At 37.7% G+C, this 18,388-nt stretch overlaps 1 protein-coding gene across 1 annotated transcript in view; it reads left to right on the plus strand.

Annotated features, from left to right (window-relative positions):
- The window catches only part of MARCHF1 (membrane associated ring-CH-type finger 1), an 816,302-nt gene that overhangs the window by 584,164 nt on the left and 213,750 nt on the right, over nt 1–18,388 (plus strand). The window contains exon 5 of the mRNA XM_043438370.1: nt 15,698–15,748. Coding sequence (XP_043294305.1) covers nt 15,698–15,748 — 51 coding nt within the window. The remainder of the gene's footprint in view (nt 1–15,697; nt 15,749–18,388) is intronic.

Below are 18,388 nucleotides of genomic sequence, written 5' to 3' on the forward strand. Positions count from 1 at the left end.
AGATGGTGCTTGCAGCAAAGTACTGAAAAGACTCATGGTCCTTGGAAGAAAATCTGTGGCTAAACTCAATAGCATGTTAAAAAGCAGAGATGTTACTTTGCCAATAGATGTTCATCTAGTCAAAGCTATGGTTTTTCCAGTAGTCATGTATGCATGTGAGAGTTGGACTATAAAGAAAGCTGAGCACCAAAGAATTGATGCTTTTGAACTGTGGTGTTGGAGAGGACTCTTGAGAGTCGCTTGGACTGCAAGGAGATCCAACCAGTCAATCCTAAAGGAAATTAGTCCTGAATATTCATTGGAATAACTGATGCTGAAGCTGAAACTCCATTACTTTGGCCACCTGATGCAAAGAAAAAAATCATTGGAAAAGATCCTGATGCTGAGAAAGATTGAAGGCAGGAGGAGAAGGGGATGACAGAGGAAGGGATGGTTTGATGTCATCACTGACTCAATGGACATGAGTTGAGTAAATTCCCAGAGTTGGTGATGGACAGGGAAGCCGTGTGTACTCAGTCCATGACTGAGCAATTGAACTGAACTGATACAAAGAATACTAAAGATCATTTTCATCCATCAGGATCTAGAAAGAAACATATGGTACTTCAAAACTGGATAATTTGGGAGAGAATTAATCTGTTTCTTTATTAATTTTTAGTGGAGTATAGTTGCTTTACAATACTGTGTTAGTTTCTGCAGTACAGCAACATGAATCAGCCACACACACACACACACACACACATATATATCCCCTCTTTTTGGATCTGCTTCCCATTTGGGTCACCACAGAGCCTTGAGTAGAGTTCCCTGTGCTGTACAATGGATTCTGTTATTTATCTATTTTATTGTTATTGTTGTTTAGTTGCTAAACCATGTCTGATTCTTTGCAACCCCATGAACGTCCACCAGGCTCCTCTGTCCTTGGGATTTCCCAGGCAAGAATACTGGAGTGGATTGTCAGTTTCTTCTTCGGAGGATTTTCTGGACCTAAGGACCAAATCTGCATCTCCTGTGTTGGCAGGTGCAGTGCTTTCCACTAGTTCTTGGGGAAAGACTTACCTGTTTTACACATAGTATCTGTACTGCATGTATGTCAGTCCCAATTCCCCAGTTCCTCCCACCTTCCCTTTTCCCTTGGGTCCATACATTTGTTCTCTAGATCTTTGTCTCTATTTCCACTGTGCAAATAAGATTATCTATACCATTTTTCTATATTCCGCATATACATGTTAACATGTGATATTTGTTTTTCTCTCTCTGATGTACTTTGCTCTGTATCACGGTCTCTAGGTCCATATATATCTCTGCAAATGACCCAATTCCATTCCTTTTATGTGTCTATTTACAACAAGTGTGAACAGAGTATAAGAAAATGCAAGGAATAGGTCAGTAGGTCCTGTCTGGAAGCAGCAGTGGTGTTTACCACCACAGGCTTGAAAAGGTGGGTAGAACCCTACTCTCCAGGACCAGAGACAGAGGTTTTGAGGACAGGGCCTCCTGACTCCAACTGACTCTAGCCACCCTCTGTTAGATCTCAGGGAAGAATTGACGACTCTGACCTCATTACCCTCTGTTCCTACAATCTCCTTCTGGGTTCTGCATGGGTGGAATGAAACTGCAAGTCAAAGGGCAAAAGAGGCTGTGCTGAGGTTTTTCTGGTGTGCCTTCTAGGCATGAAACAGAGAAGAGGAGTGGGAGGTGGATCCCAAAGGACAAATAGAAGATGTCTGGAACATTTTCAAGTGTATTTGAAATTCAGATGAACATATGAAGTCTGTATTACTGAAACTCCGAGATTCCAAAACAGAAAAATCCTAAAAGTCAGTGCAATGTTAAGTATTTATAAAGAAATATCCATTAATTAATAAGGAGTGAATACTTAATAAGGAATGTTTGTTTAAAAAAAAACTTTAAGAAAACTGATGGTAGATTTTCCTTTTGGCAGTATGGAGTGAGAATATTATAGGGAGAGAAAGTATATGACCAAAAGGAATTTTACTCCTGGATCAATAAAAAAATCTGAGAAGTTTTGTCAATTACATGTTTGTTCTTAGAATACTTGGGGTTGGTCAACTTCCCATTTTTGTGAACATAGTCATATAGGATAGAATTGTGGGATAAGTTTAATTGCTGATAGTTAATTTAATGAATTTAATTGCAAATGTTTCAGTCCTATAAGAGTTCAACTGCTATACACTTAGAGTTTATGCTGACCTGAAAATCATATGCAGGTCAAGAGGTAACAGTTAGAACTGGACATGAAACAACAGACTGATTCAAAATTGGGAAAGGAGTACGTCAAGGCCGTATATTGTCACCTTGCTTATTTAACGTCTACTCAGAGAACATCATGCAAAATGCCAGGCTGGATGAAGTACAAGTTGGAATCAAGACTGTGGGGAGAAATAATAACCTCAGACATGCGGATGACACCACCCTTATGTTAGAAAGTGAAGAAGAACAAAAGAGCCTCTTGGTGGAAGTAAAAGAGGAGAGTGAAAAAGTTGGCTTAAAAGTCAACATTCAAAAAATGAAGTCCTGGCATCCGGTTCCATCATTTCATGGCAAATAGATGGGAAAATAATGGAAACAGTGAGAGACTTTATTTTTAGGGGCTCCAAAATCACTGCAGATGGTGACTGCAGCCATAAAATAAAAAGATGCTTCCTCCTTGGAAAAAGAGCTATGACCAACATAGACAGCATATTAAAAAGCACAGATATTACTTCGCCAACAAAGGTCCGTCTAGTCAAAGCTATGGCTTTTCCAGTGGTCATGTATGGATGTGAGAGTTGGACTATAAACAAAGCTGAGTGCCAAAGAATTGATGGTTTTGAACTGTGGTGATGTATAAGACTCTTGAGAGCCCCTTGGACTGCAAAGAGATCCAATTAGTCCATTCTAAAGGAAATCAGTTCTGAATATTCACTTAAAGGATTGATGCTGAAGCTGAAACTCCAATACTTTGGCCACCTGATGGGAAGAACTGACTCATTAAAAAAGACCCTGAAGCTGGGAAAGATTGAAGGCAGGAAGAGTAGGGGATGACAGAAAGAGATGGTTTGATGGCATCACTGACTCAGTATGGACATGAGTTTGAGCAAGCTCTGGGAGTTGCTGATGGACAGGGAGGCCTGGTGTGCTGCAGTTTGTGGAGTTGCAAAGAGCCGGGCATGACTGAGAGACTGAACTGAACTGAATTTAATCTATATAATGTAAAGATACATCATATGACATCACTTATCAGTTCAGTGACATCACTTCAGAAAAGTGACATCACTTCAGAAAAGTGACATCACTTATATGTGGGATCTAAAAAATACAACAGGCTAGTGACTATAACAAAAAAAGAAGTTAATTCAGATATAGAGAACAAACTAGTGATTACTAGTGTGGGGAGAGGTGAGAAGGCGCAAGAATGGGGCAGGGGATTAAAAAACACAAGCTATTATGTATAAAGCAAGTTACAAGGGTATATTGCAGAATATGGACAATATAGTCATTATTTTAGAATAACTACAAAAGGAATACAACCTTTAAAATTTGTGAATCATTATATTATATACCTTTAACTTATATAATATTATACATCAACCATGCTGCTAATTCATTTCAGTCGTGTCTGACTCTGTGTGACCCCATAGACGGCAGCCCACCAGGCTCCCCCATCCCTGAGATTCTCAAGGCAAGAACAGTGGAGTGGGTTGCCATTTCCTTCTCCATACATCAACTATACTTCAATTCAAAAAGAAGTAATTGCAAAAAAAAAAAAACCTAGTATCACCCACCTTTCATACAACCCCTGAAATGAAGCCATAATCTCCTGCATTTATCAGCTGTTCTGCACCCTTTATTCTCTGTCTTTTCATAACTAAAGATGCATGAATTAAACCCTCATGGTCTTTTTCCTGGTGCTCTGGCAACTTAGCCAATGATCAATTTTTTATGTTCTTTTTTTCCCATCCAAATAAGTTTTGGTTTGAAACATTTTCAACACTAGAGTGGGCAAACTCTTTTTAAAAACTCATTTCCTTTTGTTTTCATGCTAGGAATTGCAAACGCTTAACTTGTTCAAAATGCCACATCCCCTATCAGGAGACAATCTTCCTTTCAGAGGTGTGGACACTGCTTTATTCAAAAAGGCTCTGTTTACTTGTGTTTAAATAAATGAAATCATCCTATACACTTAAATTCTTTTTTTTACCTTAATAGCATCATGCCTAACTTCATAAATGATTGCAATTTCATATACACATCACATCCATATATAATTTTACATAAACAATTTCCAACATGCTCTTTTGCTCCTTAAGAACTTTTCCCTTATCTCCTTTCTCTGCCCTCCCACTTGCACCCTTAGGCATTTATGCGTATCTTTCTGTGACTGTTTCTCTCTTCATATAGCCATGTACTGATGTGGGTCTACACATAAATATATGCACCCATAGACAATTACAGAGGGTCTGACTTTATATGTTTTACAAATAATCCTATTATACCACTTCTCATTTTACTTTGCATTGTCAGTCTTATTTGGTGGAAATCCCTTTCAGTCAAATGGCAGAGAGCCGAATCATTCTTTTTCATTATTGCATAATATTTCAGGCTGTGGTTCCACTATAACTTAATCATTTCTCTGCTAATGAGCATTGTTTACTGTTAGTCAGGTTCTAGTCAGGAGAGATAAACCAGAATTTTTGTTTTATCATAGAGAATTTATTATAAAGACTTATTGCCTAGCTGTAAAAGATCACTGCTACTGCTGCTGCTAAGTCGCTTCAGTGGTGTCCGACTCTGTGCAACCGCTTAGTCGGCAGCCCACCAGGCTCCGCCATCCCTGGGATTCTCCAGGCAAGAATACTGGAGTGGGCTGCCATTTCCTTCAATGCATGAAAGTGAAAAGTGAAAGTGAAGTTGCTCAGTCGTGTCCAACTTTTCGCGACCCCAAGGACTGCAGCACACCAGGTTCCTCTGCCCATGGAGTTTTCCAGACAAGAGATCACTAAAAAAAACAGAACAGTAAGATACTACAAATTGAAATTGCAGAAAGCCATCATCTGCCCCTAGGTCTGTGTGAACAAAGGAAGGATAACGGAATTATTAAAAGCTTGGAAGAGGCACCAATGGAACTGAAACTCAGATTTCTGAGGAGGGAGCCAGATGAGCTGGTGCTGGAGCCTGAAGCCTGAATCTGTTTCCACAAGTGTGCTGCCATGAGGAAGAAGTGATCCTAGGCTGATGCTCACACACAAGCAGCAGATAAACAGCCAACAGGAAGCAATCCCGTTTTCTTTATCCAGGCTTCCAGTTTCCCTGTGGAGCCCTTCATAGACTATATTCAGAGGGAGATGTGTGACTTTACAGCATCCCAGATCCAGAGTAGAATATAGGAGAGTGTGCTTAAAGGTGCCAGACATTAGCTTACCAACTGACACATCTTTATTTTAAGATATTTTTTATTGGTCAGTTAAAAACAGAGCTGTACTGAGTTCTTATTTATATACCCTTATGTATCAGTGCTTTTATTTCTCTGGGATAGATTACTATATAAAATGATATTTTAAATTTTAACAGATGTTGCAAAATTTTTTTTTTGTTGTTGTTGTTCAAATGATACTGCAGAAATTAACAGACCTGCTAGTCATTTTTAAGAGAATTCCTTCTTCTTACCCACCAACAATAGAGGCTATTGCTCTTTTCCATTTTCCCAGCATAATGGATATAAAGCATTGTCTTGTTACCTCAATTTTCATGCTCCTGACTGCTTGTGATTTTAAGTATGTTGTCATATGAATATTAACAATCTGTAGTTACTTTTTATTCATTTCAATTCTTGTCTTTTGCTTAATTTTTGTTGTTGCTGTTGTTGGGATTCTATCTGTTAACATTTTGTGTGTTTGTGTGAACAGACAAAGCCTTGGCTTCCTTGGTGATTCAGATCATAAAAAATCTGCCTGCAATGCAGGAGATCCAGGTTCGATCCCTTGAGAAGGAAAGAGCTGCCCACTCCAGTATTCTTGCCTGGAGAATTCCATGGCCAGAGGAGCCTGGAAGGCTACAGTCCACGTGTTGCAAAGAGTCAGACATGACTCAGCAACTATCATTTTGACTATTATAGAAACTGAACTTTATCAGTCTTCTGTACTGTACTTTTTTCTAGCTCTATTGTTTGTTTATTCACTTCCATTTTTGTATTTTTCCAATATGATATAACCAAATACAACTTACGCTTCTGATTCCTATATTATATAGATCTCTCTCACCCCAAAATTGCATTTATAATATATGCTTATTTCAAGGACTTTTTATTATTTTTTACATTTTAGACTTTTTTTATATACTTTGGCTGTAAATGTCATTTGATGTGGGTTTACTTTTTCTTGTCCAGAAGCATTTATTATATTACCTATCATGTCAATATTAATTTGACTACTAGTTTTATTAAATATGAAATTCTTATACTTATTTCTGGGTTTTCTATTCTGGATATTACTGACTTTTGATTAGGATTTCCCTGGCAACTCAGCTGGTAAGGAGTCTGCCTGCCATGCAGGAGTCTCCAGTTCAGTTCCTGGGTTAGGAAGATCCGTTGAGAAGTGAAAGGCTACCCACTTCAGTATTCTTGGGTTTCCCTGGTGGCTCAGATGGTAAAGAATCCACCTGTAATGTGGGAGACCTGGGTTCAATCTGTGGGTTGGGAAGATCCCCTGGAGGAGAGCATGGCAACCCACTCCAGTATTCCTGCCTGGAGATTCCCCATGGACAGAGGAGCCTGGCAGACTACAGTCCATGGGATCACAAAGAGTCAGACATAATTTATTATGTCAACTATCATTTCAATATTAATTTTACTACTAGCTTTGTCACATGTGAAATTCTTATACTTATTTCTGGATCTTCTATCCTGGATTTCAGACTTTTGATTAATTCTAATGCCAATACCATACTGACTTAGTGACTTTATATGGGCAGTGCCTAACATAAGATGTCCTTTTATTCCGTATTTTTTGTCTCTTCTCAGACATTTCTTTTTATATACATGTTATTTAAAATCATTTTATCTATTTTCTTTCTACTTCAAAAAAGAAAAAAAAAATTTCGAGACTTTATTGAACCCACACTCTATTCACATGTCAATTTATAGAGGATCTATATTTTATGAAATATTCTTGCCATTACAGAATGTTTTAAGATCATGATTTATACTCATCAATAAGATATTATCATTTATATTTTAATAAGATTTTAAGAGATCCTTTTCACATTTGTTCTTAAGTGTTTTATAGGTTTTGGTTTTATTTTGACACTTCTGGATATTTATAACTAGAAGAAAGAAAGCTATTGATTTTGCAGTACTTCCATTAAGAAAGACTAAATTGTTATATAAAGAAACCCAAAAATGTGGTGACCCCAAAGAAACACAAATTTATTTATCACTTGTGACTGTTCAGATGTATATTATAAATTAGCAGATGGCTCTTCACTGACGGTCATTAAGGGACTCAGGGAATTCAGCTCTACCACCTTTAATGTGTGCTTCTTGGCTTGCTCCAATAGTCTCCACCCTCACATAGAGCAGCAGAAGAGAGCATGGGGTAAAGTTTAGATTTATGGGACAAGCAGAAAGCTGACAAATGTTAGCTCTGCCCACATCTCACTGGAGGGAATTTGGCCATCAGTTCAGGTCAGTTCAGTCACTCAGTCGTGTCCGACTCTTTGCGACCCCATGAATCACAGCAGGTCAGGCCTCCCTGTCCATCACCAACTCCCAGAGTTTACTCAAACCCATATCCATCGAGTCGGTGATGCCATCCAGGCATCTCATCCTCTGTTGTCCCCTCTCCTCCTGCCCCCAATCCCTTCCAGCATCAGGGTCTCTTCCAATGAGTCAGTTCTTTGCATCAGGTGGCCAAAGTAATGGAGTTTCAGTTTCAACATCAGTCCTTCCAATGAACACCCAGGACTGACCTCCTTCAGGATGGACTGGTTGGATCTCCTTGCAGTCCAAGGGACTCTCAAGAGTCTTCTGCAACACCACAGTTCAAAAGCATCAAGTATTTGGTGCTCAGCTTTCTTCACAGTCCAACTCACATACATACATGGCCACTGGAAAAACCATAGCCTTGACTAGATGGACCTTTGTTGGCAAAGTAATGTCTCTGCTATCTAGATTGGTCATAACTTTCCTTCCAAAGAGTAAGCATCTTTTAATTTCATGGCTGCAATCACCATCTGCAGTGATTTTGGAGCCCCCAAAAATAAAGTCTGACACTGTTTCCACTGTTTCTCCATCTATTTCCCATTAAGTGGTGGGACCAGATGCCATGATCTTAGTTTTCTGAATATTGAGCTTTAAGCCAACTTTTTCACTCTCCTCTTTCACTTTCATCAAGAGGCTTTTTAGTTCCTCTTCACTTTCTGCCATAAGGGTGGTGTCATCTGCATATCTGAGGTTATTGATATTTCTCCCGGCAATCTTGGTTCCAGCTTGTGCTTCTTCCAGCCCAGCGTTTCTCATGATGTACTCTGCACATAAGTTAAATAAGCAGGGTGACAATATACAGCCTTGACATACTCCTTTTCCGATTTGGAACCAGTCTGTTGTTCCATGTCAAGTTCTAACTGTTGATTCCTGACCTGCATACAGGTTTCTCAAGAGGCAGATCAGGTGGTCTGGCATGCCCATCTCTTTCAGAATTTTCCGGTTTATTGTGATCCACACAGTCAAAGGTTTTGGCATATAGGCAAGTTGTAATTGGAAGGAACCCTGGGAGATGTAACATGATAGGGATAATGCATACCTGGTTACCATTTTCTTAATACAGAGGAAGGGATAGTGGGCTTTTGGAAATTTGTAGACTCTGTCATGATATACATATTCTCTATCTAGCCATTGTACTAAAGTCTCATTAACTGCAGTTCCCTTTTATAATTAGAGGCAGTTGGAATTTATATAATATTATATTTATCAATAAGAGAAAAATGGCTTATTTTTAGCTTCTTTTTCAATAATATTTCAAATATTTTATTTTTTGTTGTTGTTATGTTTGTTAGAAACTCTAAGTTAAGCTGAATAATAATAGCAAGAGCAAACATCTCATGCTTCCCTGGCAGCTCAGTGGTAGAGAGTCTTCCTGCCAATGCAGGAGACATGGGTTCCATCCCTGATCCAGGAAGACCTCACATGCCATAGAGCAAGCAAGCCGATGTAGCATTACTACTGAGCCTGTGCTCAAGAGCCCAGGTGCCGCAGCTCTGAAGCCACTGCAGTGAAAACTTGCACACCACACCCAGAGAGCAGGCTCTGCTCAGCAAGACAGAGAGAAGCCCGCGTGTGGCCAGGAAGGCCCGGAGCAGCCGTAACTAAAGAAAATTACATAAAAAGAGCAAGCATCCCTAAAAGAGTATCTTTAATTAATGTAGTTTTAGTATTTTGCCATTTAAGATAATATTTGATAATGATTTTTAAGATATTATCTTTATCACTTTAAAGATTTCCTTCAATTTTTACTTTACTTAAAGCTTACATTGCAGTGAGAATGCCAAGGTTTGTTAAACACCTTAACTATAGAATCATAATGGTTTTCTCTTTCAAAGAATTGTTGATCAATTTTCTGATAAGGAAATATCCTGAATAAATCTTATTTTATTCCTTGAGAATATTTTGGTACACTGCTGGTGTATCAAAAACCCATGCTTCTATTAGATACATTATTAGATACATGCTAATAAGTTAAAGGAATTTTTCATCTTTAGTCCCAAATAAGACCATAGTATAGGCTTCCCAGGTGGCACAATGGTAAAGAATCCAGTTGCCAATGCAGGAGATGCAAGAGTGAAGATTCGATCCTTGGGATGGGAATTTCCCCTGGAGAAGGAAATGGCAACACCCTCCAGTATTCTTGTCTTGAAAATTCCATGGACAGAGGAGCCTGGTGGGCTACAGCCCATGGGATCACAAAGAGTCAGACACAACTGAACACAAGATCATAGTATAACTTACTTTTCATTTTTTATTTTTGATACTGTCTTAACACATTCGAAGTGTCATTTACACAGAGTTCATAATACGAATTAGGGAATTTCATGTTCTTATGGTTAAGAATAGTGTAAATGAAACTGTAATTATGTTTTCTTGAGAAGTAGGTATATGGAAAGAGCAAATTAGCCAGGATGGTATGGTCAGACTCTCTCTCTCCACAGCCTCTTGCTCTTGCCCCACATTTTGTAAATAATGCTTATGTAACAGTTGAGATCATTTGTAGCCTGCACGTGCATGTCACGAAGTACTCACTGGTCAGGGGGTGTGCAGCACGCATACATGCGAGCTCCATCTAGAAAGTGGGGACATGTCACCACTGGGGCCCAGCTGTGCCTGCTGGGTCAGCCAGAGGAGAATACTGTTACGGCGGCTGGGCCCGCCAGGAGAGAATATACGTGTCTGTAGTGCCTGTGGCTCCTGAGTCTTCTTCCAGCCTCTTGACTCACACCTTGCCTACCCTGGGTTTAGTGAACAGTGCGAACCACGTGAACAGCAAGACAACTGACCTCACGAACAGGATCAGCGAAACAGTAAGATGCAACTCAAAGCTTCACTTGTGGTCCAGCGGCTAAGAGCCTGTGCACCCAATGCAGGGGGCCCAGATTCGATCCTTGGTCGGGGAACTAGATTCCATATGCCACAACCAAGACCCAGCACTACCAAGTAAATGGATAAAAAACAAATATTGAAAAAAAAAAAAAAGATAGAGCTCAGTTGTGAAATGATCATGCCCTTATCCTTTGGAGGGCATATAGACTTTTATTTACTTATCCAATCTCCTCCTGGTTAATTATCTATTCAAATTTCCCTCTTTTTGAATAAATTCTGACAACTTTCATTTTGCTAAATGTGATTCATTTCCTCTAGGTTTTCAAATTTGTTGCAGTACCATTACATGTAACCTTCTTTTACATTTTTTAAAATATTTTCTGTGTCTCTGATTGTATCCTTTCTTATTTCTTACATATTTCTGCTCTCCTAAATAAGTTTTTTAAAGTCTCATAGGGAATTCATCTACTTTGTAATTATTTTCAAAAACCTGCTATAAATTGTTTCTTTATTCTTATTTATGCCCATGTAATGAGTTTTAGCTTTCATATTTTATTGTTTTTACTGCATTTAAAAAAAATTGTTTTGCTACTGTGTTCTTCAATAATGAAAGTCTTTAAAGTCATAAAATTTTATCTGGATATAGCTTTTGTTGTTACATAAGTCTTAGTATAATGTTTTCCAGAATTTCTGGCTATAATTTTCCAAAAGCTTTCATTTCTTTGAACCAAGCCTTATCTTAAAGTGGGTTAGTTTTCAGGTGATCAAGATTTATTAGTAACATTTCAAATTTTTATTTCTAATTTTATTTCTAATTTTACTGGCTTAATATCAAGAGAGGTGCCCTATAAAATCTCTACTTGGAGATTTTTGTTGAGGTACTACTTGAAGCCAGATAAATTTTAAACGTTTCATAAGCATTTTTAAAAGTATTTTTTATCTAAAGGACATAACATTTTTAATAAATCTCTTAATTGAGTTTTATTATATTATTCAATGTCTCTGTGTCATTTTTTTTATTTACAAGCCACATTGCTTTCAAAAATTTTTCTTCTATTTTAAGCTTTAATTCTCTAATTGTTTAGCAGAAATAGTTTCATGATCAACTTAGAAGTTTTCAGATGATCCTCAAAATTGCCTCAGTTTTTCTTCTTTCAAATATTCTTGTCTTTTAGCCTGGGGTGGGGAGGACAAAGGAAGAAAATGGTAGAATACCATCATATCTGTTGTCTGATTAGTGGTCTGAAATTGTCTTATTCTGATTTCTGCACTCAGAAATAGATTTTTTTTTTTCCTTAAAAAACAAACAAAAATTCTCCCTCAAGCTGCTTTACTCCCCTCTCCTGATTACTGGTATGATATAGAGAGTAGTCTTCTGTAGATAAACACAAGTCCACTGTATCATACATTCTTTAACACAGAGCATTCCACTTTAAAGGAACTATGTCATTTTCCTTAGATTATAATGTCAAATGAGTACAAACAATTTAGTAATGATTTCCTTATTTGGTAATCATTTATTCTTGCTGGTGATAAAAATCAACCCTTTCTTAGTAAGGTCAAATTGAAAAAAAATTATCCTATGTTAATAATAATCATTGCAAAAAATTTAGCAATACATTAAAAATTATAAACTCTTGAAAATATTTTAAAACACTTGTGAAACTAGAAGTCTCTCTCCCTGCATGCCATGAATAAGCTGCTAAAATTGATCTACTAAAATATCTCATCAACATTATTGCTTCATGATCCCTTAATTTTTGTGTAGATTTGTCTGGAACTCTTATTGGTTTCAACTTTTAGTGACCTACAAGATCATTATAATTTGGGTACCAGTAAGTTACATTATATTCTGTGGCAGCTTCTATTTAATCTAAGGTAAAGAATTTAAACTGATCATAATGAGGTATGACAACCATATTTCACTGATCTAGGAAAAAAGAACACATCACAGCAATAGTAATGGGACAAACCACCCAGTTAGTCAGTAGCAAATTGGACAGGTTGCTTTGGAAGTTTTCCATGAGGGAAAGAAAGTTCTTCTGATGCTTTGCTTTGAAAGCAAGGCAGACTGGAATTCCTTAATCCTCTTTGGTAGAGAGCAATTTGATTTTCCATTCTTAAGTTTTATATGCCAGAATCTAATCCACAATGGAGGTGGAATTGCAGGACAGAGAAACTAGAGTGTTTATATTAAAATTACAGATCTAGTAACTTGTGATGATTGTAATGATTTTTGAGGGAGCTCTTTGGGTGTTTCCTCTACCTGTGAATAATAATGGAAATATTATAATCTTGTAATCTATAATTTTTTTCATCTATAACTCATTCGATCCAGTCCCCATTTCACAGGGAGTAATTTAGAGGCCTGGACTCTTGAATACACTCCTGCTAGAACTAGTTCGGAGGTACAAGTCTAGTTCACATCAAAACCCCAAATTTTACATCACTGCAGATGAGCAATAGGGTAACCTTTCTGTTCCCGAGTATAAACTGGAATAAAAATAATAGAGACCTTAGCCATGGCAAAATGCTAGCCCTTGTCTAAGCTTGTTTACTTCCTTCAGTGTCTAACCTTGTATTAAAAGAGTATAGAACTAACAGATTTCAAGGTAAAAGATCTTTTGAAATACTAAATAATCAAGGAGGTGTTCCCCATGCTGCTAGATTGGGAGCTGCTGTGGGAATTATCTGCTTATTATAGCCCCATGGTGAACTCACTCACAATTGTGGAAGGACCTGACCGTCGTTTTTATCTCAAAACACTACAGAGTCCCATTTGGTTGGAAAAAGTAGGTAACCTGATGTCAAATTCATTTTGTATAGTACTTCTTAGTTCTTGCTGAAGCGCCTTTCAATTCTAGTTCTTTGGCTAAGTTCTCAAATATCACATAAATATAGAAAACATAGTAAAACAATGAGGACAACCAAACTCCCCTCAAGTCTATTGTATCATTGACCTCTCTTCTATCAAGTAGCATGTCAAAATTCTGAATTTCACTGAGAAGAAAAGATGGATTAGTTTTGTTTTCTTGTCTGTAGAAGAAGAGTTGAAGTGTCAGTGGAAAAGGACCTCTCTCCATCACCAGGGGAAGCTAATCAAGGAAAAATGTCTTTGGGGAACACACACATTAATCTCCAGCTGGATCACAGGGCTGTTACAAGGTGTAACTAATCATATAGTTGCGACTCATCTCGGTCTGTAATAACATGCTTCACAGTGACATTCACGGTTGTATGAAGCAGAAGTTGCATGTAAAGGAAAAAGCACTGTTCAGCTGTAACGCCTGCAAGCCTGCGCCAGACTCAGTGACAGTTTGCAGTGAATGCAGCCACTGTGTTTCCATATTAACACGTTGCCATATCCCCTCATCACAGTGTTTCTGAAAACTGTCTCCAGCAGTCATTGCTGGGCAATTTCAGACATGCAGCTTGTTATAAAAACTTAGTTTTAACGGCTGAGTAATATTCCATGGTGTATATGTACCACAGCTTCCTTATATATTACTCAGCCATTAAAAAGAATTCATTTGAATCAGTTCTAATGAGATGGATGAAACTGGAGCCCATCATACAGAGTGAAGTAAGCCAGAAAGATAAAGATCAATACAGTATACTAACTCATATCTATGGAATTTAGAAAGATGCTAACGATAACCCTATATGCAAAACAGAAAAAGAGACACAGACGTACAGAACAGAATTTTGGACTCTGTGGGAGAAGGCAAGGGTGGGATGTTTCAAGAGAACAGCATCGAAACATGTATATTATCTAAGGTGAAACAGATCACCAGCCCAGGCTGGATGCATGAGACAAGTGCTCGGGCCTGGTGCACTGGGAAGACCCAGAGGAATCGGGTGGAGAGGGAGATGGGAAGGGGGATCGGGATGGGAAAATACATGTAAATCCATGGCTGATTCATGTCAGTGTATGACAAAAACCACTACAATATTGTAAAGTAATTAGCCTCCAACTAATAAAAATAAATGGAAAAAAAAAAATAAAACATAAAAAAAAACCACTTAGTTTTCAAATATGACTTCTGTCAAGATACACTGTAGTTGTCTACTCTGATCCACTGTGATATTGAGTCCAGATGCTCAGAAATAGTTTTTTAAAGATTTCTAAAGCATTAATACAGACCTTTCACAAAATATTGGTTTCCAGAACAGGGTCTTTCAAGGTTTTCTACACAGAAGGAAAGATGTGCTGTGATCTCTTGGTACATGTAACATGCAGAGCACCCACACATCCTGACTGATGATCAGTCACCCACCAGCAGATAACTGGGGGAGTGGGAAGAGTGACTGACCTGGTAGATAGCCCTGCACTGGCCCTGGCTCGGGCAGCGTCCTGGGGGTGAAGGCAGCACAATGCCTATGGTCTTCTAACCAGGGGGTGCCACTTGTCAGGGGCCCTTTTTACTTTAAAATTGGATGACTTTTTTTTTTAATAAAAATATCTATTCAAGAGCTTTGTGCATGCTTCTTTTATCCTAAATTGAAAATTCCTTAGGAGGCAAGAACAGAGGTATAATTTTTAAAATTTATTTTTTAAGCTTTAAATTTTAAAATATTTTTTAATTAAACAGTTACCTTTTAAATTGTCTTTAAACTTTCTCTCATTTTTAAAATAAGAGAAAAGACAAACAAAGTGTATTGTAGAAGAATACAAGTTAGATGTTATGCACCATGTACCAAATATTGCATACGGATGAAATATTTACTGACACTGAGAATCAGACTTTACTCAGAATTTCCTGGTAGCCAAAGCCAAAGAAGAAATAATGGACTATATTTTCATTTCTAAATTTATTTCAAAGGAACTGCATTTATTTTTCTAGAGAAATAATCATTTCCTAGAAATAAATATTCCTAGATTGGTATAAACCCTGATACTAATTGAAATATTTTTTTAAAAAAGACACTAATATGTACTATAGAAATAAAATTTGGTGTGAGAAATACCATCTTGTGTAAGAAGATTTTTTTCTCTGTCAGAACAATAAGAAGGACTTCTACATTTTGGCCTGTGTTATGCTTTCTTTTCTCAGCAGTAAAGATTATTGCTATATTTTAATCAATGTCTCTAATTTTATTTTTCAGAATGACAAATCCCCAAGGCGATCTGCAAGTCGATCAAGTAATATCTCAAAAGTAGGTGAAGTATATTCATTTCCTTGTTTATTGATTTACATATTTTATGAGTTCAAGTAAATATTTTACAATGTTTACCTGCAGTTGTTATCTGTGACCAATGTACAAATATGACCTGCTAATGGTAATAACTATTTTAAGGGTTTACTGTGATGAAAGGACATGCTTTCACACAACAGAATGAGTGAAGTTATTTTTTCCTCTTCAGTGCTGTATGCAAAAAGTAATTTGCTGCTTTCAGGGTGTCACTCAAAGCATGTTAATTCTCTCCCTCGAGCTCAGAGAGCTGCCACACACATCAGTGGAAACTGTCAAACATCACGGTACTATTTCCATGAACTCAATTTTTCCAGGAGTTTGGGCTCAACTACGCTGGAATTTAACCAGGACAAGTTGTAAAAAGCAATTTAAGACATTAGTTTGGTAAGATATTTGCTTTATAGAATCAATAGTTGAAAAAACTCATACTGCTTTCTAGACTCTCTATAAATCCAAGCAAGACACCAGAGTATTGAAAGCTTATGGCATAGGAGAGATATTCTGGATTTTTATTTCACCTTAAAAACAAAAATTCAGTTCAGTTCAGTCATTCAGTTGTGTCCAAGTCTGCGATCCAATGGACTGCAGCACACCAGGCTTCCCTGTCCATCATCAACTCCCAGAGTTTACTCAGACTCATGTTACCAACACTCACAACTACAGGAATTAAGCACGTCTTGTGTGACTCCCCAGGGAGTCAACTTGTGGACGTTTGGAACTCTGCTCCCAGTTCCCTCTGGACTTCACCTCATGTGCCTTTTCCCTTTGCTGACTTTGCTTTGTGTCCTTTCATTGTAATAAACCATCGGGATGAATATAACTACAAGTTCATTCCTGTGAGCAGTCCTAGGAAGTCACTGCCCCAGGCGTGGTCATGGGAACCTCTGATATTCCAGTCAAAAGTGTATAGACCAGAGGTTGTGGGGGGTGCATTTACATTTGGTGACAGGATAGCACTAGGGAAGAACTGTATATTAACAGGGACTTGGAGGGTGGGTATGACTTGATTAAATGCAAGGAAAGGATGTTTAAAGGTATATATGTGAAAGGCATAGAAGTTAGAAAGCATGGATTACAATACAAGAAGGATACACAAAACAGTTTTTAGGGGCCTTTGAGATGGAACATTGGTCATAGGACATTCTCTTTAATGGTACAAGTGTTCCCTGGCTTGGAAACAGAGATGGATTTAGAATCCATCAAGATCCTTGAGACTTTTTTTTTTTTTTAAGTAAATAGAACATTAGAAACAGAACATTATTAATTTTGCTGAATTTCAGGGTTGTATAAGTCCTGACTGATCTTGCTGTTGTGAATATGAAATATCCAAGTGTGGAATAAATAAAAATGTTGAACTGTTAGTAAACACTTAAAGTTTTTCTCCTTAGTCTTTACTGTTGAATCTTTCTACCTCATATTATTCAACTACAATTATACTTTGAGTTTTCTGGTTATTCCAATCTTGAGTTTTGGGGTTTTTTGTTTTTGTTTTTGTTTTTATCGGTTTATATTTATAGCTTGCTTTAGGATGTATAAGATACATTTGTGACTATTTTTCTTACACTAATAGGATTTGTGTGCATTAGCTATGTTAATGCTGATCCAAAAGCTACAGAGCTGCTATATAAAAATTTAAAACAATGTATGTGGGATTGTCAAAATATCTCATTGTGAACATACCAGCATTCATTTTTTTCCCTCACTCATCTTTCTAAAAAGCTGCTTTTGATATTAGTGTTTGTTGCTGAAAGGTTGTTGCTGAACGATAAGACGCCAGGATTCTTGGCCTCCAGAGGAGATGAATTCAATCTGGGGCCAGAGACGAGGCTGGATCGCTCAGAGCTTTTGTGTAATAAAGTTTTATTAAAGTATAAAGGAGATAGAGAAAGCTTCTGACATAGGCATCAGAAGGGGGCCAAAAGAGTACCCACCTCCTAGTCTTTAGCTGTAAGTTATATAGTCACTCACAGTCTGTTAATGAAAAGAAAGGAATGTCTTAGAATTTAGGATGACACCAGATAATTCATCCCTGGCCATGAAACTATTGACTTAAATCTTGTAGAAGGGCAGATTACCAAACAAATAGTTTCGTTTACATAGATTAGGGGGACAACATATCTTAAGACAAACATTTCCATAGAAAAAATGTATTAGTTAACTCAAGGTTCGAGAGTAGTTAGTTTCAGGTGAAACCAGGTGTCATGGCAACACAGCATTTTAAGAGAAACCTCTTTTTAAATTTGTATAGAGAAGAAAAAATATCGCTGGTTTGTTTCCTCCTGCTGCTTAAGAGAGATAAAAATGTCTGGCACTTGCAGCCTATTTCCTCCGTTTGGAGACCCCTGGCCTTCCTGCCTTTTGAGCGGGGGGGGGGAGGTTTCATTTTTTTATTATTGTTATTTTTTATTGAAGGATAATTGCTTTACAGAATTTGGTTGTTTTCTCTCAAACCTCAACATGAATCAGCCAAGTTCAGTTCAATTCAGTCACTCAGTCGTGTCTGACTCTTTGTGACCCCATGAACCACAGCACGCCAGGCCTCCCTGTCCATCACCAACTCCCAGAGCTTGCCAAAACTCGTGTCCATTGAGTCAGTGATGC

Source organism: Cervus canadensis, chromosome 19 (genome assembly GCF_019320065.1).
Source record: "Cervus canadensis isolate Bull #8, Minnesota chromosome 19, ASM1932006v1, whole genome shotgun sequence".
In the NCBI taxonomy this organism is placed as follows: Eukaryota; Metazoa; Chordata; class Mammalia; order Artiodactyla; family Cervidae; genus Cervus; species Cervus canadensis.